This window comes from Molothrus aeneus, chromosome Z (genome assembly GCF_037042795.1).
Source record: "Molothrus aeneus isolate 106 chromosome Z, BPBGC_Maene_1.0, whole genome shotgun sequence".
Classification (NCBI taxonomy): domain Eukaryota; kingdom Metazoa; phylum Chordata; class Aves; order Passeriformes; family Icteridae; genus Molothrus; species Molothrus aeneus.
The window spans coordinates 57,124,388-57,150,374 of NC_089680.1; the positions used below are offsets into that span (position 1 = coordinate 57,124,388).

At 35.4% G+C, this 25,987-nt stretch overlaps 1 protein-coding gene across 1 annotated transcript in view; it reads left to right on the top strand.

The window, feature by feature from the left end:
- CHD1 (chromodomain helicase DNA binding protein 1) overlaps positions 1-25,987 on the top strand; it is a 54,066-nt gene that overhangs the window by 15,485 nt on the left and 12,594 nt on the right. The window contains exons 3-27 of the mRNA XM_066568894.1: positions 2,454-2,658; positions 3,662-3,763; positions 5,061-5,128; positions 7,343-7,492; positions 7,798-8,072; positions 10,166-10,391; positions 11,262-11,362; positions 11,606-11,784; positions 12,809-12,936; positions 13,506-13,722; positions 14,374-14,463; positions 15,311-15,501; positions 16,566-16,754; positions 17,070-17,232; positions 17,639-17,791; positions 18,279-18,350; positions 20,007-20,156; positions 20,739-20,887; positions 21,152-21,248; positions 21,342-21,437; positions 22,362-22,538; positions 22,706-22,866; positions 24,207-24,248; positions 24,965-25,095; positions 25,483-25,621. Of these exons, the coding sequence (XP_066424991.1) occupies positions 2,454-2,658; positions 3,662-3,763; positions 5,061-5,128; positions 7,343-7,492; positions 7,798-8,072; positions 10,166-10,391; positions 11,262-11,362; positions 11,606-11,784; positions 12,809-12,936; positions 13,506-13,722; positions 14,374-14,463; positions 15,311-15,501; positions 16,566-16,754; positions 17,070-17,232; positions 17,639-17,791; positions 18,279-18,350; positions 20,007-20,156; positions 20,739-20,887; positions 21,152-21,248; positions 21,342-21,437; positions 22,362-22,538; positions 22,706-22,866; positions 24,207-24,248; positions 24,965-25,095; positions 25,483-25,621 (3,651 nt within the window). The remainder of the gene's footprint in view (positions 1-2,453; positions 2,659-3,661; positions 3,764-5,060; positions 5,129-7,342; positions 7,493-7,797; positions 8,073-10,165; positions 10,392-11,261; positions 11,363-11,605; positions 11,785-12,808; positions 12,937-13,505; positions 13,723-14,373; positions 14,464-15,310; positions 15,502-16,565; positions 16,755-17,069; positions 17,233-17,638; positions 17,792-18,278; positions 18,351-20,006; positions 20,157-20,738; positions 20,888-21,151; positions 21,249-21,341; positions 21,438-22,361; positions 22,539-22,705; positions 22,867-24,206; positions 24,249-24,964; positions 25,096-25,482; positions 25,622-25,987) is intronic.

Below are 25,987 nucleotides of genomic sequence, written 5' to 3' on the forward strand. Positions count from 1 at the left end.
CCATGTTCTTGTTTTCGAATACTACATGACCTACATCAAAATCCACATGTTGACATGTTGGTATTGTTTAACAGAGATCTTAGATGATAGGTAGCTGATCTCTTAATAAATAATAAAATCTGGCATTAGCTTTTTTTTTTTTTTGCATTGAACTCTACAGCAAATAGCATTACCCACTACAGTTTTATTTTCCTTATTTCAGTCCCCTTTGGTTTTGAACTTACATTCAATTTCTGGGAAGAGCATAAAACAACTTAAAATTTCCCATCAATTGTTTATCCCTGGAGATGTCCAAGAGGCATTTCGTCTGGTGCTGGGTGATGTGGTTTAGGAGTTACAGTGATAGTGCTCGGTTCACTGGATGTTCTTGAAAGTCTCTTCCAATCTTTATGATTCTGTGCTTCTGTCTAATCAGTGTAATTCTTGCTTACTTATCTGAGTAAACTGAAATTTTTTTTGTATTTTCTTTAAACTCTCCATCATTCTCTTCTGTATCTGGTTTAGATATTTCTTACAGTGTTAGCAAGTTGACAAAGATGTATTATTCCAGTGTTAGTTTCCCCGTGCTACCTTAGAAAACAGGCACTTTGTCTTGGTTGCCTCTGTCTCTGTTATGCTGTTAAACCTATGGTTAGCACTGTATTAGTATGTGTGAACAATTTTACTGCTATATGGAAAGCTAACTTAATTACCATCCATATGGCTTAGTGTTTTGCATAAGTTTTTGATTTGGTAATACATGTTATTAATGTCCTCTTCAAGCAAGCCTTGTCCTGCATGAAGGTACTTGATTCCTTTCCCCTCCTTCAAGGTTCTGTAGGATTTACATATTTTGGTTAGCTTTTTATGACTAGAACTTTGTCCGGTATTTACTTGTGTCTCTCCATGCTGAGTTTTCTTCTATATATCTTCATTTACAGTTAGTAAAGGCCTTCTATAGTCTCTCTGGCATTTATTTATGGCACTTTGCTTTGCTGAGCAATATGGTTGTTTTATAAAGGTGCAATTTATAAGGTAAGGCAATACTTGTGTGCAAAAACTCTATTACAATAGTTTTTCCTTCTCTTAAGAAGACAGTCATGGAGTGTCATTAATTTCTGGTGTCATTTAACCTCCAGTCATATATTGTAGCATCATATTCTGTAACCTGCTTTTTGGGCAAGTGGAGTTAGTGTTACAGCACCATGCCTGAAGTAAGACTTTAATGAAAGAAATTGGAAATTTCGGAGCAGCCTTCTTGTTTCCTAGCTTTCCTCTTGGCAAGTGCAAGGAACCCAGTAGCAACATGTTTCTCCACATCTTGCTCTTCAGAGCAAGGAAGCTTTACTGTGTTCACTTTGCCCCTCTTTTCCTGGTTGCTGGTTGCAGATGGCTCATGGAGGTGCATTCTGCAGGGATCTGTTAATGAATAGCTTCATTTCTTCTTTTCTGGCACAGTTTTGTTGGTGGCAGCAAAAGCAGAGGAGCGATTTTGCTTTGTTCTGCAGTTCTAAAATAGTCAGTTAAGTATATTCTGGGGCAAATGATCAATCTTCCCTCTCCCCCACCTCACCTCCAGCTGATTGTCAGCCAGATGAATTGTGCTGGCAGAGACAACTGGGCTTTGATACGGTTTTGGCTTTAACATTTCAGTTCCAACTTCATGTTTACTCTGGTTTTTAAGCATTTGTGTCAGTGTGTACATAATTTGAAATAATTTTGCTGTGTGGTATTTCTTTCTCATGGTATCTTTGAAATATAGTATTAATCTAGTAAGGAATTTTACTAAAGTTTCAAACTCATCTTCTCTGTGGAAAACAAGTGCTAAAATTATAAAAGAAGTATCTTTAATTAATGCGTGTTCTAATTATGTTAAATGTGGTGTAAGATGAATATACAGATGAAGTAATTTAGACAGCTCAAGTGTATGCCAAGGAAAGTGCTTTGGCATAAGTCATACCACCTCTGACAAATTCAGAGTTGCCTGTGTGGGAAAAGTTTGTACTGCTCTTTTAACAGAAGACCACAATCTGTGTAGCTTTTTGTTTTGTTCTAAGGACTACCATGGCTTTATGAAGATTGAAAACAATATTGGATAGTCTTTTGTGAAGTAGACAAAACCATTAGCTAGTATGGCATTTGATGTCGCTAAAGCAGGGATTTTGAAGGGAGTGAAGCTTGTTTGTATGGCTACAAAGTGTTTCTACCGCTTTAATTTCCCTGTATGACACTGCTGTATTATGGTAAATAAATGGTTTTGCTTTATCTTTATTTTGGCTTCACATAAAGTATCTAATTACACTTAAAATTCTTATTCCCTGTTTATTTTTAGTTTTATTCAACTCAGCTTATGTAGTCTGGTCTGACTTAGCACTTGAGTTATAGGTAAAGCTAAGGTGACTTATTTTTTAATCTTAACTTTTAATCCTGTTACTTTTGCACTTGTGTAATATCCTACTAACTTGTCATTGCAGCCGATCAGATGATGATTCTGGGTCAGCATCAGCTTCTGGATCTGGTTCAAGCTCTGGAAGCAGTAGTGACGGAAGCAGCAGCCAGTCAGGCAGCAGTGACTCTGACTCTGGTTCAGAGTCAGGGACTCAGTCAGAATCAGAGTCTGACACATCTAGAGAGAAGAAACAAATTCAATCTAAACCACCAAAAGTTGATGGATCTGAGGTAAACAAGATATATGAATTCTTTGTCAAGGAAATGGCAAAGGAAATATTAAAAAAGTGGCAAGGAAATAGTAAAAAAATATTTTAAAGTTATTTTAAAGATCAGTGCTCATTAAAAAAAAAGAGGTAATGAAATGTTCTTAATTAGATTTTAACTTGATTGCGGTAGTGAAAGCATGTACTTTGCTGCCTTAAACATTGGGCAGGTTTCTCGTATAAGTGTTTAGATTTGTGCTTTTAAAATTCTCACATTTGTAAGTATTTTCAGTTAAAAGGCTACCTAAATTTCATCATACAGAAGCATGTGCTAATTTACTGGAACTTACTTAAGAGAAAGATAACATATACTGTTGTTCCTGAATTCTGTTTTTACATTGTTTCTCAAATGCTTGGCTTCATTGTCTGTATAAATAATTGTGTAAAAATTTCAAGCTTACATATGGTTAGCTTTCTTTATCAATAAGTCTGCTAAGAGCAGGAAAAAAGTGATGTTGAGAAATCTCTTCAATCCAGTGGGCCAGAATTACATGCACTCTCCCATGTTTATGGAGTGGTATACCATATTTATGAAGGTAGTCATGGATGAGTCACACCAAGAACTGAAGACTGTTAAGGATTCTCTGTTAAATTTTTTCCCATATGTTTAACTATTACTGTATGAAACAAAATCATAGCAGTTGAGCAATCTGAAAGAATTTATCTGTGTGAATTTAAAAATGTACTTTATGAAGTTTTGCTTTAACAATTACCTACACAACTATGGTTAAACATGTTTCAGTAATCATCCTAGTGATTAGCATATAACATTCTGTTTTGTAGAAATCTTACGACTTTAAAAAGCTGTCTGATATTGTTAGTTAATGTTAGTGTTTTGTAGTGAATTTTTTTTGTAGTGAAATGTTTTAATTGATAAAATTAAGATGCTACTTAGGAAAAGTAAATATGTGGTAAACTGGAGATTTTCAGTATGTTTAACTGTCACTTGCATGTCTATTCCTGTTTAGTTTTGGAAGTCTAGTCCAAGTGTACTTGCCGTGCAAAGATCAGCAGTACTCAAGAAGCAGCAACAACAAAAGGCAGCCTCATCAGACAGTGTTTCAGAAGAGGTGATTAATGTAATTTTTAAAATGTACATATTGCAATAAAATTACATTGAGCGAATTTATATTCTCTGAGTGAGCATAGAAGCCTGGGCTTAGTCTATAAAATTAACATTCAAATAACTGTCATTTTTATGCAGAAAAGTAAAGATACCTCTGGTTACTTGTTTCCAAGTGAGTCGTCCCAAAATTATAGCAGTGCTATTCTGTGCTTTTTTTAGGTAGCTATTCTGTGTTGTCTAGACAAAATTTTCAAGCCACACAGTACTGACTTACACTATATTTCTGGCTTCTTGAGTTTATTGTAAAGACAAATAAAAATGCTAAATTATTTTTTCAACGTGTTTTTGGAAAAGATGTCTGCTATAGTTTTCAGAAATTCCATATGAAGTAGAAAACTAATTTTTACAAGTCTTGTAATAGTTACTACAGAAGAATTCTTGTATTTTAAGTATGAGGCCTGTATTCCAGGTATTTCAAAACCTAAATCATAGGCTAAAGAAATACTGACTTTTTGCAGTAGGAATATCTTTTAAGAACACTAATCAAAACTGTGAACTGTATTTTATTTGTAAAGATGTCTTTTTGTCCTGTATTACAAAGACTTTGTACTGTAGTCACACTCATTTGGTTGAATTTCTGGTTTTGTCTGATTTAGGAGCTCATCTTTTAAACAGAAAACTTAATCATGTATCATTAAAATTTTAATTTACACCTGTTAAGCACTCTCTTCCAGAAAGATGCTTTTCAGGATAAAAGTTATTCTAAACTAAGTTTAAGACAATGAGACTGGTCTTAAGAAAACCTAGCCTTAAGGGGGTTCTTGTTTTTACTTCTATTGTAAAGAAAGAAGGGATATGCTATTCTCAAAATTTTCTTAAACTGGTGTTTTAATGTGAATGGATATGAAAAGTGGAAAAGCTCTTGAGGGTAGGAGATTTCATTAGAATTTTTATAGAGACGTCATCTTGAGTAATGTGGAGCAGCTTACACCATGACTGTTTTTATGTGGGCACAATGTTGATTTTTTAAGATGGGAGTTTTATGTGGTGTTCTCCAAAGCAGTATTGGCATAGTGTATTCATAGATGGATAAGTACAAAAACAATACCAGGATTCAAACAGCTAAATTGGAAGGCATGAAGAGGGTAAAATTTGACAGTGGAAACTCAAATTTGGCAGTGGAAACTGATATATCTTTTCAAAATCTACTTGTTAGAAGATTTCTTACATAATTGTTTTTGTAAAAATGAGTTGCCTTTGGTTTATTTCCTTTGGCTTTGGTTTATTTCCTTCCTCTGCAGGACTCCTCAAGTAGTGAAGATTCAGCAGATGACTCATCCAGTGAAACCAAGAAAAAAACACATAAAGAGTAAGCTATTTTCCTAAGTAATAGCACACATTTTTTATCAGAGACAGATGCTTATATTTGATTTCCTCACTCTTAAGATGCTTAAGTTCTCTTCTTGTCTTGATCTTTCATTTCTTATTTTGTAATTTTAAAATGAACTGTCAAATGAGCATCTCTTATCACACTAGTTTCTCAGCATGAGTCTGCAATATGTTTGAAAACATCCATCAGTGCTTTTATTTCTAAAATACTTTGTTGCAGTTTAACTTTGTTGCAGTTTAATAACAACTTCACTTGATTAAGTTGTTATTTAAGGTATTATGATTGAATTTTCCTGTATAAAGTCAGAGTTTGAATCAAGATACTGTACATCATCTTTCCTGTCATGAAGTAAAAAATTTCAGTTAAGCAGAAATCAGGGGATCCTGCTACTCAGAGTTCTGTGTTGCAAGCAAAACCAGAGAGAGACTCCAAGTCAGAAATACAGTTTATTAGGAAAAGGGAACAAAACCTAAAGCGGCCAGCTGGAGAAGGATTGTCCTTCTCGGACATCCCTGCAAGCAATCCAGCACCGCTAGCAGTATTGGGGCACTATCCGGATTTCAGTGATCGAGGACAGCACCTAAGGCAATCGCCCTGTGCTGTGACAGCAGCGATAGCCTTGTTAAAGGACGTGGCTTGCAGCTACAATCAGCAGAAGAAGACAGCTTACTCCAGCTGTGGTGAATCCAGGTTTATCGGGTCCCAGGGGAACCAACAGCCAGAGACAGTTGCAAAGAAGTTACAGCAGCTTATAAGGGGCGAAGGAGACAGGGAAAGAGTCGGTCCTCAGGCGAATAGAATTTCAGAGGGGAGTGAGATACAAAACATTGACTTAGGGAAAGCACCAATGGGGATAACTTGAGGGTGGGTCCCCAGCCCCTGAGCCAATCACTTGACGCTCTAGCTGGAAGTTTCTGGAGAGAAAGTTGGGAGCGCCAAGTGATGGACAGGGCACTGGGGAGGGATTTGAGATAGGATACATTAGTTGCCATGGCAACTGGGGAGGAGTTGGGATAACTGGCAGCACAAGGGAGGGAGGAGATAACCAAGGCTGAGCCATTACAAGAAAGGGGGAAACAGAACAGTCCAACTTTAACAGACACAACACAACAAAAACCAAATACATGCAATAGTACAAAAGAAGAAAACCATTGACAGAGTCAGAATACAACCTGACACCCTGCTAGTTAGGGTGGTGGTAGCAGTCTAGATAAAAGGGTCTTGTTGAAGTGGTGATCCTGTGAAAAAGATCTGGAAGCTCTTGTCGTTTGGAAACTGGTAAGTGCTGCCAGTTCTGTCCCAAAGCCCAGATTATAGCCAGGTGGTGATGCTTAGCTCCTCCCCCCTGGGTGGAGCATCTCACAATGGGCTGGTATCATTCTGAGTCATGCAGTGGGTTCTTGATTACCCATTAAATAGAAATGGCTCCTGGAGGGAGTTATCTCTGAGTGTGGCAATGTGGCAAGGCATTGTTGGGCCCATTAACAGGAGATGAGGGGAAAATGCCCCTCCTGGTTTCAGCAGCTTTTGAGGATGGGAATAGAACACATCTTTATATTGTAACCTAGGACACTCAGTCACAAGTGTCTTACTCATAGTACCTTGCCTGGCTGTGAAGCACTGATTTGAGAGTTTAGTAGAAGCTTTTGGGAGCCAGTGCCACTCACTAGTTGTTGCAGTTCAGGTTTTCAGGTTTTTCTGCATTTCTCAAATCTGCCTGTTATTTTTCATTTCTCGTGCCAAAGTTGCTGATTGTTCACATGGGCCACAGAGACCATAGGCATTAGACAATATGAGAAATATGAGACTCTCCAAAATACAGTATGATAGAACTTTATGCTTTGAACACATCTAACTTCTGATGAATATGTATCTTACCAGGTAGACTTGTTTTCTTAATGTCACATTAACTCATTTCTTCATGCTGAAATTTATATAGAAATCCAGACTTTTGTTGTTATTTTAGATTTTAAATCTACCTCTTAGTCCAAATCCCTTTCATGCCATTGGACATTTTTTAACTTACCTAGTATTCACTGAGGACAAATTTCTGTCTCATCAATTGAAATAACTGTTACAAGATTTTTATTTCTGTGAAGGATCTTGAAATAACAGCAGGTCCCTCATGGGTGAATAACAGTTCTAAAAAATGCAACAATATGAAATTACTGTTTTGTCTTTCATCATGTACAGTGAAGACTGGCAAATGTCAGGATCAGGGTCAATGTCGGGAACAGGTTCAGATTCTGAATCGGAGGAAGACAGGGAGAAAAGCAGCTGTGAGGAGAGTGAATCTGACTATGAGCCAAAAAACAAGGTCAAAAGCCGTAAACCTCAAACCAGGTAAGAAGTTGGGCATTTGAATGCTCTATTCTAAACTATTTCTAAAAATAATTGAGTATTTACTACTACTATGCATGCAACTGAAAATGGTAGTACTTACTGATGAAAAAAAAAGGGGTTTTTTTTAATATACATAATATGATAATATATTAATGCTTTCTAGTGACTGCCTTTTCCTGTGTGTTTTAAATGAAAGGAGAGTAATTGAACATTCATTATATACTTGTATTCAGAAAACAATGCAGAAAATTAATTGTTGCCTCCATTGAAACATCATTGTTGTGTCATACATTATTGTCTTGAAGAATTAAGCCAAAAAGTGGGAAAAAGAATGCAGGACCAAAAAAGAGGCAACTTGATTCTTCAGAGGATGATGATGAGGAGGAGGATGATGATGATTATGATAAGAGGGGATCTCGTCGTCAGGCAACAGTCAACATTAGTTACAAGGAAGCTGAAGAAACCAAGACAGATTCTGATGATTTACTAGAAGTTTGTGGAGAAGACGTTCCACAACCTGAAGAAGATGAATTTGAAACTATAGAGAAATTTATGGATAGTCGAGTTGGCCGTAAAGGAGGTATATTTTTTAAGTGTTTTTAAAATCCTTGTTAAGATCATGGTGCAACTTCAATGCATATTCTCATCTATAGGTTAAAAAGCAATCGTTTTAAAGTTACAAAGAAGTCATACTGTTGCACCTTTTATATTCGTAAGAATGCTTCTATTCCTTTCTAAGTATTGTAGAATACAGGAAAATTGCATACCTGAGGAGAAAATAAAAATCAGATGGAAGATAACTCTGTATTGCATGAATGCACACCATGTTGTTATGACACTGTTTGTACAGTTCATTGGTCTTGATAAGTGCAAGTTATGTATGTGGAGAAAGTAGACTACATGGGAGAGTTGACTAGTAGTCGGAACATTGAAAGACAGTGTTGGTAAGGCTAAACCACTGAAATAATGTTTTCAGGTACTGCAGTACAAATACAGAACAATGGGTGGAATGGCTACAAAAAATGCATCTAAAATTGCAATGGTATCTAGAATTCTGCTTTGTATTTGAGTTTGCAAGTTAAAATCATAGACTCACAGAATGATTTTGGTTGGAAGGGACCTTAAAGATCAGCTAATTCCAACTCCTCTGCCATCGGCAAGTATATGTCTCACTACACCAGTTTGGTCAAAGACGCATCCAACCTGGTCTTGAACGCTTACTTCCTGGGTTACAGCTTCTCTGGGTGTAGCCAGGCAACCAGTTATGGTGCCTCACCCCCCTCTTAGCAAAGAATTCTTCCAAATACTTTATCTAAGTCTCCTTCAGTTTAAAGTCATGACCTCTTGTCCTACTACTATGTGCCCTTGTCTAAAGTCCCTCTCCAGCCTTCTTATAGCCTCCTTTAGGTACTTGAAGGTGCTGCAAGGTCTCCCCAGAGGCTTCTCTTCTCCTGGCATAACAACCTCAACTGTCAGCCTGTTTTCATACCATAGCTATTCCAGCCCACTTTGCCGTGTTGGTGGCCTCCTCTGGATGTACTCCAGAAAGCCCATATCATTGTTACAGTGGGGACCCCAGAGCCTGGGGTCTTCCTTTTTTCTCTTTTTCGAAAATGAAGTTTATATTTCTCCTTTTCCAGTTAGTATGAACTTCCCTGGACCACCATGACCTCAAAGATTATGGTTGTGGCTTAGCTATTTCGTCTGCCAGTTCCCTCGGGACCTGTAGATGTATCTTATCTGGTGCCATGGACTTGAAACTTTCAGTTTCCTTAATTGGTCTCAAACCTGATCTTTTCCTGGAGTGGGTGATTCCTCCTTCTCCCATTCCCTCCCTGCCTTTGCTTTCTCTGGTGTGACTTAGTCACTTGCCTAGTGAAGATTGAGGCAAAGCAGTTGTCGTGTATCTCAGCCTGCTCCTTGTCCCAAGTAACCAGTTCTCCCATACTACTCTTAAATATCTAAACAAACACATGAAAAAACCCCACCCAAATGCTGAGCTCCTTGCACTGCAGGGCTGCCTTTCTCCATTAGTTATACTTACTGTCTTAAATGATTGATCCTTGTCAGAAGTAGTATTCTTCTCTCAAATTCCCTCTCCCGTGCTATCCCATATCCTGCTCCAGTGTATGGTGTTACTGCTGTAGTCAAAGACTTAGGAACGAAGATTCTTTCATTCTTCCTGCACAGATGATGTTGCTGCTTTTTTGGCATTGCCTCTCTGGGCAGAGTTTATCTTCCCCAGCAGCTTGCTGGTCTCATTTCCTTATCAACACCACTGAGATAAGCTCACTTGGTTAGATCTGGATGGTAATAATGCCAGGGTTAGGAGAGATAAGACTAGTGTAACAGAAGATGACAAGCATTGTTAGTGTGGAGCATTCCCTAGTGACTACTTTAAAAACCAGGAATACAAATAAAATTTTCGTGAGGAAAGATAAGATATTGCAGTGTAGAAATGTTGGTTGCTCTTTTATTCTCTTGACTACTTGTGCATATCTTAATATATCTACATCATAATCTTTCAAATAATAGTAATGACATGAGTCCAGTAGACACTGGTCTACTATATGCTCATCTAAAATTACCACCAATTACTTTGCTACATTTTTAACTGGTTAACTTATGACAATGCACACTTACTCAAGGCATATGATGTGGTTTCTTTCTCAGCCACAGGTGCTGCAACCACAATATATGCAGTTGAGGCCGATGGTGATCCAAATGCTGGGTTTGAAAAATCAAAGGAGCCAGCAGAAGTACAGTATCTTATTAAATGGAAAGGTTGGTCACACATCCACAACACTTGGGAAACTGAGGAAACACTGAAGCAACAAAATGTTAAAGGAATGAAGAAACTGGACAATTACAAGAAAAAGGATCAGGAAACAAAACGATGGTGAATACATTTTTTTAATTATACTTATTTTGAAACACTGTAGGTATTCTATTGTGTTTCTAAGACCTGTTACCTGGTTTTGAGAAGGTAACAGGTTTTTGTCTTTTTGAGAAGACAAAAACTTTGAAAGCCAAAGCCCCTTTAACATGTTCCAGTAACATAATTCTCTGAATCTGGTGTGTGTGTGCGCGTGTGTGTATGTGTCTGTATGGTATAAATGGAGTTTTAACAAGATGGGTAGTATTTAAAAATGAATAATAAATTGTAGCTTTTGGTAATTTTTCCATTATACTTTGATTGGAGTTCTTCAAGAATTGCTTCAAGGATCAATGTTTTTTTGGTGCATTAGCCATTTCAGGTGACTTTGCAGAATTCAATTTTCTTTGCTGAAACCTGAGATTGAAGCTTGAGAATAAAAACCATGAAGAAATACATGCATTTTAAAGTCATCTCTTTGGTGTCCAGTTTTATTAGTATGTTTAATATAATCAGTGAATGCTGGTGGGATTTTTAGCAACTAATCATTAGATGGATTCTTACAGAGTGAGTCACCCTGAATACTATTCCATGAAAATAACCTGTAAAGTGTACTGCTTATTTGGAGGGATAGCTACTACAGTTATCAGTTGCACTAGTCAAGCAACTAATGGAGAATACTAATTTTCAGCGATAAGTATTTTCAGTCATTAATGGTGAGGCACTTAAGCCAGACGCAGCCATTTTGTAGTAGGGATTTTTAAGTTGTTCCTTAAAAAAACTTTCCAGGCAAGATTCGTGGGGTGATTACATTCAGAGCTGTAGAGTTGCTGAATTTTCTTAGTTTTAGAAGTATATGGTGTAATAAGTGTTGTGCATTAACTCCTGCTCCAGGCTGAAAAACGCTTCTCCAGAAGATGTGGAATATTACAACTGCCAGCAGGAGCTTACAGATGATCTACATAAACAATACCAGATAGTGGAAAGAATAATTGGTATGTTACAAACTTGTGGACAGAAATCAATGTCAGGGATTCTGTATGTTCTCAATGCTCTTGTATTTACAGTTAAGAAATGTAAAATATTGGTACCACAAAATTCTAATCCAAAACAAAAAAGGTAAAGAGAAGAGCTGTCAGGCTGTCTGTATGGGTCTAGCTTTTGTTATTATGTACAATGAATGTTTCCATACAGTACAGAAGTAAAATGCTGATTAGAATTCTGATGCATTTTTGCAGCTCATTCAAATCAGAAATCAGCTGCTGGTTATCCAGACTACTATTGTAAGTGGCAGGGTCTGCCTTATTCTGAATGTAGCTGGGAAGATGGAGCTCTCATTGCCAAAAAGTTTCAGGCACGCATTGATGAGTACTTCAGCAGAAATCAATCCAAGACCACTCCCTTTAAAGATTGCAAGGTGAGTAGGTAACTTGCAATGGATTTATAATCAGCTGTACTGGGTCTGACTAGGATAGGGCTGATTTTCTTCATAGCAGCCTCTGCAGTCTGTGGTTTATTTTTGTGACCTAAATGGTTTTGGTAACACATATTGGCTGTTACTGAACAGTGCTTGCACAGTGCCTTCTCTGTATCCTGTGTACTCATTCCCCACCATGAGTAGGTTAGGTGGGAGCACACCAGTAACAGCTGAACCACCTGCTGACCAAAGGCATGCTTGGTGCCATTTAATGTCTTACTCAGCAATAAATTAGGTGGGCCGAGCAGGGGCTGCCTGTTGCCTGGAGATTTGTTGGTCATCAGTCTGCTGGTGAATTGATGTGTGACTCATTCTGTCCCTTGTGGGATTTTTTTCTATGTGTTTTTTGTTTTGATTGGGTGGGTGTTTTTCCTTCACCCGGTAGACTCCTTATTTTGACCCACAATTTTTTTCTCACTTTTTACATTTTCATTTCTCTCTCTTGTCCCTCTAGGGTGGTAAGTGAGTAAGCAGTTGGGTGGCGGCTTGGCTCCTGGCCAAGTTCAACCTACCACATCAGTTGCAATAGTAAAAATGTGATTTTTTTTTAAATCTACATATCAAATACAGATTATGAGGTTTTTTGAAAGTTTTTTCAGAATACCAGTAATGATGTATAGTAGGATGTCTGGACAGTAGCACTACTGAGAATAGGTTTTGTAGATGCCAGTCCCCTGCATTTTTACTAGCATTCAGAAATGGATTTGTTTAGTATTGTAGTTTATTTTAAAAGAAAACTTTAAGTGAGTTAATGTCATTCATGTTGTGACATTTAGGTTGGCATTCAAACTAGTTTCAATTTGCTAATTACTTGGTGTTTTTATATGGCCTGGCTTACATTGGTAGATAAAAACTAGAGTTGATGAACTAGTAAATACCTCCTGTTACTTTTTCTATAGGAAGATCTTTTGGTAATTTCAGTTACAGTTCAATCATTGACCAATGATCAATTTGCTTTTCACAGGTTCTAAAACAAAGGCCACGATTTGTTGCACTAAAAAAACAACCATCTTACATTGGAGGACACGAAAGTTTAGAGTTAAGAGATTATCAGTTAAATGGGTTGAATTGGCTTGCTCACTCATGGTGCAAGTAAGGACTCTAAATTTTGTTTGTAAATTGCAAGCATTTGTAACATATTGAAATGTTTTTTTCTGTTGGGTGGGTTTTTTTTAAAGTTGGAAACTTTCATATTGTAAGCTCAAAACAGAGATCTGAAGGGACTGGTTTTGCTCTGAGTAGTACCAAAATTATAATTTTATGGCCATTCTCAACAAAAAGCAGCTAAGATGTGTCATTACTTTGGTTTTAGTTTCAATGGAATAAGTAATGGTTTTAAAACAACCAACAGACCTAAAACAGTAATATGAGAACAAACATTTATGGAATGTCAATATTACTGTTAAAATTTAAAAATTAGACTCAGGAGAACTACTTGAAACCTTTTAGTTAATTCAGGGGGGTAGGAGGGATTGGAAATCTTTGGATGGAAAAACAATGTAAATAAATGTCTTCAAAATGTGTAGTAGTAAAATCTTGAAAACTGTTATGATTGGATTTTATATTCAAAAGATAATGATTTCTTAGAATCCAAACCTTCCCGATCTCCACACATCCCCTAAATAGTTTTGTTTCCTTTTTTTTTCTTCTTTTTGTTTTAGAGGAAATAGCTGTATTCTCGCAGATGAAATGGGTCTAGGTAAAACCATACAAACAATTTCTTTTCTGAACTATCTGTTTCACGAACATCAATTGTATGGGCCATTCTTGTTGGTTGTGCCACTTTCTACCTTGACGTCTTGGCAAAGAGAGATTCAAACCTGGGCTCCTCAGATGAATGCTGTAGTTTACTTAGGAGATATAACTAGTAGAAATATGGTGAGTATTTTTCCTTGTCATTGGAAAGTCTTGTTCGTAAACAAGACATACTTAATATTTTTATCATCTGAATATCTCAAATTTTTTTGGTTGGGACTGAGGAAATATTTGCTGAAGCCCTATGCCTTTAAAATGTGAATTGAAGACTTGGATTTTGATCTCATGTAAATGTGTGTGAGAAGTTTCCTTTCTACTTAATAGTGGACAGAATTAAGAATTTTGCATTTGAAAACCAGTTATCTTCCCCCATGTGATTATTTAGGTGGATATAGTGAAAATAAGTATATAAGAAAGCCAGTCATGATCTTACTTTCTTGAAAGGTTGTTGGTTTGTTAATGTTATTAATCTTACCCATTAAAGTAAAAAGTTCTTGTCTGTTATAAATGTGTATGTGTGTGTGTATATATATATATATATATAGTATGCATATGCGTGTGTAGTTATTTATGTATAAAATGTATATATGTTCATATGTATATATATTTATATGTTATATACATACTTATATTATATATGTGCGTGTTGTCCTTCTGTTCCGTTATCATATTGTTTTATGCTAGTAAATATCTTCATTGTTGCAGTATTTCAGTTGATTCCAGTCAGCAAGACCTTTTTTCTGCAGCTAATAGTTTACTTGTTTCTTTTTATAGATAAGAACTCATGAATGGATGCATCCACAGACCAAACGATTGAAATTTAACATACTCTTAACAACATATGAAATTTTGCTAAAGGATAAGGTAATTGCCCTTCTTTGGGGAGGCAAAAATAATTTCCCCAGTATAGAATAATTCTGTTTAGGCTTGCATATATTTGATTTATGGCCCATTAAATTCATGGAGAGTCTGATAGTTGTGCTACAGCAGTGTGTATTTTGGGGTTTTGGTTTTTGTTTCTTGGGAATCTTCTTATTTTAAGCACTTCTGGATTTTTCATACATGTGGTGAGGCTTTCAGCCTTTTCCCATTTTATGAGGTGGGTAACACTTAATTTTCTTCAGTTTGCTTGAGAGTGTCATTGCTGTAATGATCTCCTCTCAGCTTCTTGCTCTGCTTCTTTGCAGACCACTATCAAGGAACTGAAGCAGAACCTAACAGAACCTTAATCCCAAATTTGATACAAAACTAGGAAATCCCTAATTATTTTTCTGTGATATTCTGCATATGTATGCGCACATGTATTAATACTGTCTCTGAAGTGATAGCACGCAGAGTTATTGTTAATACTTCTAACAGTATGTGGAAATTGATACAGTTATTCAAGAAGCACTTGACTTTGTTTACTTCATTGTTTGTATGGGAAGAAGTCAATAACGATTTTTTTCCTGCCATGTAAAAAAATGTGGGTCAGAGTTCAGGGCATTTTTTTAAATAAGAGATTGAATTTATGTTTTCTTAGGATGACTACACAGCTTTTCATTGAACGTGAAAATGTAAAAGCCATAATTAGTACTAAAAGCATATAGCTGTTATTTTATTGAAATAAACCAAGAAGTAATCGGGTTGATAGCTTGTTTATATTATGTGGAAAATAATGTAATTTGTTGATTTCAATAATGTTTTCCCCCATCTCCATTTCCTTTTCAAGTCATTCCTTGGTGGTCTGAATTGGGCATTCATAGGAGTTGATGAAGCTCATCGTTTAAAAAATGATGACTCTCTTCTGTACAAAACTTTAATAGACTTTAAGTCTAACCATCGTCTTCTTATTACCGGAACACCTCTGCAAAACTCTCTCAAAGAGCTTTGGTCTTTACTCCACTTCATCATGCCAGAAAAGTAAGAAAGATTTTTTTTGTTAAGTTTTTTATTGTGAAGTAGGTAGTGATGTATGAGAATCGGTAGAAATAGGGAATTGTACTGAAAGATAGCTTAAATATCCTACATAAAGTATCTTTTTATGCTGCTTTAGGCAAGTAATGCTGGTAGCAGATGTCACCTTTTCCCATTTTAGCAGTGTGCAAAAATGATGGATTGATGTATGGGTCAGAACCTGGGGAAAAGGCTTCATCTTGACCTAAGAGAAAAACCATATAGATTTGCTCTGGGGGAAGAAGAATGAAATTTTTCATATGATAATACAATTGATGAAAACAAATTTGTGTCAAGAAGCCAAAAATACTGTAATTTAATCAGATAGCTGGTTTTCCCATGTGTTTTGAATACAGTAAACTTACTGCATTGACTTGATTGTGTACTGACTTGTTTAAACCTAAGGTAAACTAGAGGTCATGTGTGAAAGCGCATGTTCCTGTGAGACATCTTGTAAATCCCAAGCACCATAGCTCTGTTTAAACTGAGCTATGGATTATACAGGACAGTACAAGCAAAGCCACTGAGGTTGGGTAGCCATTATTCATTTGTTTAAACATAAACTCCATTCTCCAACTCTATTAGTAAAGACAATAGCTACACATTAGCTAGACCATACAAGCTGCAAGACATGTTTTGAGTCTACTCTTATTCTCTTGCACACCCTCTGGACATGGAGCTGGTTTTTTATGCTGTCTTGATAAAATATAATAATGGACTTTTCTGCAACCATCTAGACAAGTGTCCTTGCAGAGAAACATTGCATTTCCATTGTGGAATCAGAAGTTTTCATTCTGTAGACATTTTTGGAAAATTCCATTCTTGTATTTACAGGCACAGTATCTGGGATTTCTTGGGAGGTGAAAATTCAGAAATGGGATGAAACAGAAGGGAGTGGGGAAGAAATCTGAATGTATATGTGTTTTTGTGGTATATGTTCTGTGTCTGTGTTACCTTTCTTCCTGAATTTTGCTTCATCAGGGTGTTCACAATATTTCATTATTTTGTGCTTATACTTTTTTATGTTAAAGGTTTTCTTCATGGGAAGATTTTGAAGAGGAGCATGGCAAAGGGAGAGAGTGTGGTTATGCAAGTCTTCACAAAGAACTTGAACCATTTCTGCTGAGAAGAGTTAAAAAAGATGTAGAAAAGTCCTTACCTGCTAAAGTTGAGCAAATTCTGAGAATGGAAATGAGTGCATTGCAAAAGCAATACTACAAGTATGTACCATCTCTTCGTATAGTCTGCTGTTTCAGTGATTATGTCTATGTACAATTTACTGAATTACAGTGATTTGTATACTGTATGGAAGTTGGGGCTTTGATAGAGTTTCACAGCAATAAAATCTTGTGAAGCAAGGGCTCAGGAATTGCATTGGTCTAATGTCTATATATGTAATTTCTTTTATTCAGCATATTGATATACTCTTTTGGGAGATGCTTTTAATCTTTAGCTTGTTCATATTTTGACAGCGACATCTGTCTTACTTCCACATATGGTTAGAAGTTACTAATATTGCACATTTTATTTCATAGGTGGATTTTAACCAGGAATTATAAAGCCCTTAGCAAAGGTTCAAAAGGCAGTACCTCAGGCTTTTTGAACATCATGATGGAACTCAAGAAGTGTTGCAACCATTGCTACCTCATTAAACCACCAGATGATAATGAATTCTATAATAAACAGGAGGCCTTACAGGTAGTGTCACTTTTTAATTAAAAAAAAGAGATTTTACATCTGTAGTTTTCACAGAATTTTATAGTTTCTTGGCAGTTCATTGCTTCTTATTGAAGTATACTAAGGAAAAACAGGTTTTCCATTAAATGCCCATCCTGTGTTTTTACATTGGAGTAACTTTTTATTCTTAATTGGAATTGAATAATTGACAGAGAATTGAGTAAATAAATATGCCCAGATTTAATTACATACTATTGTATGGTATTTTAAATTGTAAAATTTTTCAGGAATGTCATAAATACCTTTTATTTTTCCGCCCACGGTAATAAAAAGAAAGGCAAACTTCAGATGGATGTCCAATATACCCCCATGTCTATTAGTATTGAGATTAATTTATTTTGCAATGTGTGTTTCTTGGTTTTTGTAGCATTTAATACGTAGCAGTGGGAAGCTAATCCTTCTTGACAAGCTACTGATTCGTCTGCGAGAACGTGGCAACAGAGTCCTGATTTTTTCACAGATGGTAAGGATGCTGGACATCCTGGCAGAATATCTGAAATATCGTCAATTTCCATTTCAGGTAAGAAACTTGCTAATAATAACAGCTAAGAAGCTTTGATCTTGAATATTAATTTTTTTTTTCTTTACTGTGTGGGTGTCAAAGCACTGGAACAGGTTTTCCAGAGGTTATGAAATTTCTGTTTCTTGTTGAGGTACAAAAGCTACTTGGACATGACCTTGGGCACCATGCTTTAGCTGTCCCTGCCTGAGTAAGGGATTTAGACAAGATGACTTTCAGCAGTCCCTTTGAGCTTTGTTTATGATTATGTAGCCTTTACCCCTTTGATTTAAAAAAAAAGGATGAAAATGTCTTCTTTTTCCAGGAGGGGACTGGCTCTATAATGAATGTTATTTTGGAAGTGAAACAGATGAATTAAAAATTATGTGAGCTGTTTATTTACTTTTTTTCCCCTTCACGTAATAGTTTGGCAGCTGGCAATTGAAATTGCTCTGATGTTGAGTACAGTATAAAATTACTTTTTAACTGTAGTTCTCAATCTCTCTAGAGACTTGATGGATCAATAAAAGGGGAATTGAGGAAACAAGCACTGGATCATTTTAATGCAGAAGGATCAGAGGTAAAGTTTTTTTTCCCTGGGGAGTCTGTCTTATTTTTTCCCAAGTACCAAAAGACATTGCACAAAAAAGGAGAGAAGAAAAAAGTGAGGAATATATCAATTAGGTTGGAAATTCATTGCTACTGCCTAGAGTATAAGGTTTATGTAATATTTTTTTAAGATGTTAAGTAGATAACACATAAATTGGGAAAGTGGTAGCTGATTGCTCTATAAATGCTGCAAAATTTTAACCCCAGCTTTGTTCCTCTGTAGAAATTAGTAATATTTACAAAAGTACTGAACTTAAGCAGTTAGTATCCAGAAGTCCTTTGGCAATAGGGAGAACTAACTTCAGATATCCTTGCACAAACAATCATATTTTACTTGTTTCAAATACGATTCCCGTTGTCTTCATTTGTTGACACCCATTACATGCCGTGGAAGAAATAGTAAAGTACTGATTTCTAGCAATTCTTTGTGAGCAACCTGTGAGTACGTAGGCATCTGTCACGCTTCTTTAGATTCTGAACTGGAATATTTGTACCTTATTTAGCACTCCTGTTAGGCATGTCATTCCATATAGTTGGATTGGTTTAAATCTTTTGTCCTACACTCTCAGATTTGAGGGAGAGGAGGTTGGTTGGTCATTGATTTTGGTTTAGTTTAATTTGTATTTGAAGACAGCATTTCTTAGTTGCTGCTGAGCTTGTTTCTGCTTTGTGTAGGGAGAAGGACCAAACTCCATGTTAAGTACAAAAGCTAAAACTCTCTTTCAAATTTCTTTTGTAGACATTGTTGACATTTTCCGAAATCTTAGCAGTAACACTATATATTTTTTGAGATGAAGAAGAATTTATGCATTTCTAAAATTGAGGCAAACTCTGCATTTGTGCAGCAAGAAGAAGAATGCTCTCAGTTTTATTTTTTATTTCCTAAAATTTCATAATATTTTTGGGTGGCTTTTGTAGAGTTTTTGTGTTACTGAGCTACAGGCTACCTGAAAATCTTTAACACAATTCTCAGGACTCTTTCCTTATTGTAATGGTTGCTGCTTCCTGTAACTACTGAAAATTTGGTTTGGTTGGGGTTTTTTAACCTGCTTTAGTTTAGCTTGGATTTCATATCTTGTTTTTCACATGTCTCAATATCCTTCTACAGGATCATCCTTCTCAATAAGTTTATATTGCCTACAATATAAACTGCTTACCCATTTTCATATTGTTTGTGAATATGCTGAACAGCATTGAACTTGAGAGAAGATTTTTGCTTCTGTCTCTTAATCAGTTATGTATAGGCTCAAGTGCTTTCCCTGCTCTGACATGACTGTTTAGTCTTCCAGGGCTTGAGGCAGGGAGGGTGGGAGAGGGTTTTTGTAGCATTAAAGGCTTTGACAGTAAGATTTGGTAATTTTTTGGCCAGTCTGGTTTTGTTGGGATGTCTTGCTCAGTGATAGTCATCTAGGACACTATTTCCTTTAAACTGACTTGAGAAGTCAGTAACTTTATGAAAGAAATTGGTAATCAGCATTTGCTTTATATTTAAAGATGCTTTAAGCATAGAACAATTATGGATTTGGTAGCACCACATACTGCATAAAGTATATTATGAAGTGTGTTGTCTCCTTTAGGAATATTACCAGTATTGTATATAAAACTATTTCCTACTTTATGATTTCAGGACTTCTGCTTTTTACTGTCTACCAGAGCTGGAGGATTAGGTATCAACTTGGCATCTGCTGATACGGTGGTTATATTTGATTCTGACTGGAATCCACAGAATGATCTGCAAGCACAGGCTAGAGCACATAGAATTGGACAGAAGAAACAGGTAAACACACTCAGTTTAAGCTCCAGACCTGAAAGACAGTTCTGTACATTAGGCTGTCCACCCTCTGTCTGCACCATTCAGTCCTCATGTATTTTTGAGAATAACTAATACTTTCTGCATATCTCCAGAAATGTTAGTAATGCTGATTTCTTTTTTCCTAAGTCTCTATACAGGAAGAAATAATATGGCAGCTGTGGTATTTGGGTGGGAGAGGGAGAAGAGTTGTCAACTTGTCTGTCTTATGTTCGTTGGTATGATGTCATTCTACAAATTAACTGCTACATCAGGCACATCCCCAGTGCTTAATTATTCTAGTTCTCAAGATGATTCTTTCCTTATTACTGAAGACATACAGTAACAATTAGAAATATGACATTATTGCCTCTGGCAAAGCTTGTGCCAAGTCACTGAAGTTTATAAAGAAAGGTCTAAGATGATTTAATATAAAACATTTCTGTAAAGACTGTGGTAATGTGATTAAATTAGTATTTCATATTTGAAACCCATGAAAAAGTTCAGAAATCATATAACAAAGACTGAAATTTCTGCTTTTAAATTTTTTTATTTTTTAAATACACCTAGGTTAATATTTATCGACTAGTCACAAAAGGATCAGTAGAAGAAGATATTCTTGAACGAGCCAAGAAAAAGATGGTGTTAGATCATTTAGTAATTCAGAGAATGGACACTACAGGGAAAACTGTGTTACATACAGGCTCTACTCCTTCAAGGTACCTTTATGTTTGTTTCTCTACCAACTTACCTTAAGAATATTTCAGTTGTAAATGAAAGGCAAAACAGAAGATGCAAAGTCTTTGTAGATTTTTATTTGCATAATAAATGCATATCACAAATATATGAAGAGTTTATATTTAAGTATATTTAAGTATATATATATTTAACAGTAAGAAGAATGCCTAATTGACTCATGATTATAGAAGACTTTTGCAAGTTTATAAGTGAAAATGTTTTTCCTGAAACATCATTTATTTCAGCTCAACACCTTTTAATAAGGAGGAGTTGTCGGCAATTTTAAAGTTTGGTGCTGAAGAACTTTTTAAAGAACCTGAAGGAGAAGAACAGGAGCCTCAAGTAAGTAGTGCTTCTGGACTAGATAGATAAATCAGCCCAAAATATTTATGAATTATTTAATTGTAAAGAGAAACTTCTTTTTTTTACCCTCAGGAAATGGATATAGATGAAATATTGAAGAGGGCTGAAACTCGGGAAAATGAGCCAGGTCCATTAACTGTAGGAGATGAGTTGCTTTCGCAGTTCAAGGTATGGCTCTGTTCCCTCCTTCCTGCCATAATTATACTTTCCTTTTTAAACACTACTATTTCTCCTCTGTGTATCTATCTCTTGATTCTTCAGAAATAGATGCCTCAATAAGTCAACTCTGTATCACTTCCTAGTAAAATGGTTTTTGCCTCTACATATCTTACCATCAGTATAAACAATAGAAATACATTATGTATTTTGATAATAAAATGAGATGTATTTATTAATGTGTTAATGCTTAGAATTTAAGTTTACGTTTTATTTACTGTCTTTGTTATTAAGCTGCTATAGTTTCAATAAATGCAATGTGGTTTTTGTGTTTCTTAACTGATCATTTCTCCAAGTTGCTTTTAGCCCCAAAGTAAACTTGGAATGTCACATATTTTTAAGTGTTATCTGTGATACATATTATGTGTGCAAGAAAAAAAAATGCAGAGCATGATATGTTTGTTTAGTTCAGATTATTAAATAGCTCTCCTGCTAATCACTCATTCACAACACATTTTTATATCAGCATTGTATTAATGTTTGATTAATTTTATATTATTATAGTTTCACATTAAATCAGTCATTTAAATGTTGTTAGCCCTATTTTGAAGGAAGTTAAACCACAATCATACAGGTGTGAGTGGTGTGATTCTTCTTGTGTCTCTTCTTAGCCCATGCTGAAAGGAGTCTCTCTTTCCTAAATGATTAAAAGTACTTTCATTAGAGTCTGTTTCATGAAACATTTTTAATTTATAAATTTAGTATATATCTTATAAAACAATAGCATATATATAGATAAAATATGTAAGTGTTATGTGTATAAATGCATAAAATATGGGATCTGTAACCTTGTTTTCCTTAAATAGTAGTTGATTAGTTTTTTTTAATTGTATCATGTATTGACTTGATGAGAATGTATATGTTTTGATGTACAAGGTGGCAAACTTCTCCAATATGGATGAAGATGATATTGAGTTGGAGCCAGAAAGAAATTCAAGAAATTGGGAAGAAATCATTCCAGAGGTCCAGAGGCGAAGAATAGAAGAGGAAGAAAGACAAAAAGAACTTGAAGAAATATACATGCTTCCAAGAATGAGAAACTGTGCAAAACAGGTATCTCTTGGTTTTGACTGAATTATAGTTCTGTGTTGCTTTTGGTATAGTTTGTTGCTTTTGGGATTTGGCTTTTTTTTTCTTTTTCTGAACACTTTTTTTTGGCAGAGCAGGTAAAACTTGCTTCTATTTGTTACTTACATAGCTTGCTTGCTCTGGAATTCCAGATTAGCTTCAATGGCAGTGAAGGGAGACGCAGTAGGAGTAGAAGATACTCTGGATCTGATAGTGACTCCGTCTCAGAAAGAAAAAGGCCAAAAAAACGTGGAAGACCACGAACTATTCCTCGAGAAAATATTAAAGGATTTAGTGATGCAGAGATAAGGCGGTAAGATATGGGAGGACATGCATATTTAAAGGAACAAGAAATTATGATTATTTTTATTAATAATAATATTATTATCAGTCTGGAAACTACAGCTGGTAATTTGTTTTTCCTGAAGTTGTTTGACGTCTTTTTATTCTAGACGTTTCTTGCTTTTACCTTGTGGTGCTGACATAGTGAACTGTTATAGCAAGAATCTGAACCCCATTTTAATGAGGTATAAAATTAGGTTTTAAAAATATGTATGATTGGTTTAAATTTTTTAGTTCCTGCAGCCTATGAAGACAGTAATTTCACTGAATAATTACTGACATGATTTTACAAGGGGTGCTTTCCTTTAAAATAAACAAGCAGAATAATCTGGTTTCCACCAATTTATCTAAAACTTGTAGTGTTCAAAGACTATGTTAGGTCTCTTTGGTGACAAATGAAACAATTTGATTGGATTTTGTTTTCATTTTAAACTTCTTGGTACTATAATTGAATTGTTACATCCTGCTTTTTTAAAACTAAGAAAATATAAAATCCTATTTGAAACTCGTATTATCATTGATCCCTTCTGTATATGCTAAATGCTGAAGTATTGTTTTGGGAGGAGGAATTCTTTTGGTTAGCATTTTTGGGTTTGTGAAATGCTACTTTGCTTCCGAAATTGAAGTGTGCATGTTTCCCTAAATTGCTGTAAAGTCTTCAGAGTATTTTTTTAGAGGAATAACTTCAAAGATCCTTTTTGGCTTTCTATCTCATCTAACAGTGGGGCAAATTGGTACTTTTTTTAAGGCTATTCTTGTGCATGAACAAGCAATTTCGTTGTTGAGGAAGTTTTCTTTCTTCTTCTTCTTCTTTTTTTTTTTCAATTTTTAAAAAATTATTTCTACTTAATTTCCTTTCTCCTCCAAATATCTCCAGTTTCTTTCCATTGCTTAGATATTTGAACAGAGAGTATCTTTCATGTAATTTTCCTAAATCTTCCAGTTACCTGTTGGAGATTGCTCTTTTTAATAACCATACATAACATGATGTCTGAAATCTTCATTTACTGTAAATCCACATTCAGTTTTCATTTTTAGATATGTACAGCTGTGGAATCCTCAGTCGTGTGAAATTAATAAAGTGATTTCTGAAATAAATTATATCTTCTATTGTTTTATTTATGTCAGTTCTTAAACCCATAGAACTGATTTTATTTGAGTTATCTGAATATATGAAGCTGCTCTACTTTTTTTTCCCCCCATTGTCCACGTAGCATTATACTAAGATTAAGAATTGTATCAATGCAACTTTAAAACAAATGTTATTTGCTAAGCATATATTTAAATGGTAACATCATTTTCTGTTACTAGGTTTATCAAGAGTTACAAGAAATTTGGTGGCCCCCTTGAGAGGTAAAGTTGTTTGATTATTATTTGTGTGGCAGCTTGAAATCTCTTTTTCTATAGACGTTAGAATGTATCATGAAACTTTGGGCAGTAGGGGAAATACATCATCTTGAATATAGAGTGACTTTAGTGTAGTATCTTCCTTTTCTTCATGTATGGTATGTGTGCAGACTGCCACACAACAGACTTTGCCGTTTGGAGGAGCACTTGCTTTATATGTATCTGCTGACTTCTATCTACTCTTCATTGGTGATAATCATTCGCTTGTCATGTTTGATAAGCCTGTTGAAAGCCTATCAGTTTATCCACTCTGTCAAAGTTAGTTTAGCATTTTACATTTTGCCAATTGTTATTTTTAAGCTTTTTTCATTATTCCTATTTTAAGAAAAACTTCCCATCCTTAAAAATATTAATCCTTAGAAATATTTATATTGCATATGATACATATATGTATGTATGATTTAAAGATTCATTTTCTTTTCTAAAGAAATGTGCAATAATTTAACACTAGGGTTATGGTTCTTTACAGTTCTTGTTTTATTGTCCTCATACCTCAGATTACTGAGGTTTTTTTCTTGGATCAAAATTGTACACCAAACAGAAACCACAGCTGACTACTAACTTACATGATCATATAGTTTGTTTTCAAGTCTGAAGGAAACATTCACAACTGACAAATTTTCAGAGTTACAAAAATTAGTCTTTTTTTTTTTTTGTTACAGGTTAGATGCTGTAGCTAGAGATGCTGAGCTAGTTGATAAATCAGAGACAGATCTCAGACGTTTGGGAGAGCTTGTACATAATGGATGCATTAAAGCCTTAAAGGACAATTCATCTGGACAAGAAAGAGCAGGTACAGTATTCAGGGGGCTTTAGAGGACAATGAAAAATGACAAGAAAAATTAGTCACTCTTGCACTCTGATGATAACAGAAAACAGTTTTGTTCGGAAATACGAACAAAAATGTTAGGGTGCATACTGGATAATTTAAATAAACCCAGAGTTATAGTAAGGTGACTTTTTCCCCTTTCCGTGTGACTTACCACTGAAAAATGAAATAGATTTTTGATTTGCTGTGAAATTTAGATGTACTTGTGTTATGTAGGGACTTTTCAGTTCTGAAGCATTTAATTCAAGCATTTGGTCAAGAAAAGGTGATGTGATATAATTGTTTTCTGTACGTTTTTCTCATGTTATTTGTAAAGGTAAATATTTTAATAGCATTGTCATTTATTTTAAGGAGGTAGACTTGGGAAGGTTAAAGGCCCAACATTCCGAATCTCAGGAGTGCAAGTAAATGCAAAGTTAGTCATCTCTCATGAAGAAGAGCTGGAACCATTGCACAAATCCATTCCTTCAGATCCAGAAGAAAGAAAAAGGTACTGATTTTTGCATATTTTTAAGGGAGTAGTAATGCAAAAAACTTCTCAAGTCCTTTTTTTTTTCTTTTTGCAACTTTGATTCAAACACTCTATTAAAAGCATTCTCCCTCTATTCCTCTATTCCCTTGAAGAACTGGCAGCAGTAACTTGCTCCACAGCTGTACTTTGTTTTTTCTTCCTTTGCCACAGAAGCCATTAAGAGCTTTAATTTTTCAATTGTATTAACTATGAACTGTGTTCAATTACTAATAATAATTAGGACTAGAATTCAGACTTGAGGAGGAGCTAAATGTGTCACCTCTGCTTGAGAGGAGTATCAAAGTGCAGCAGTAGTTGTTCCTACCCTCTAAACTTGCCACCTTG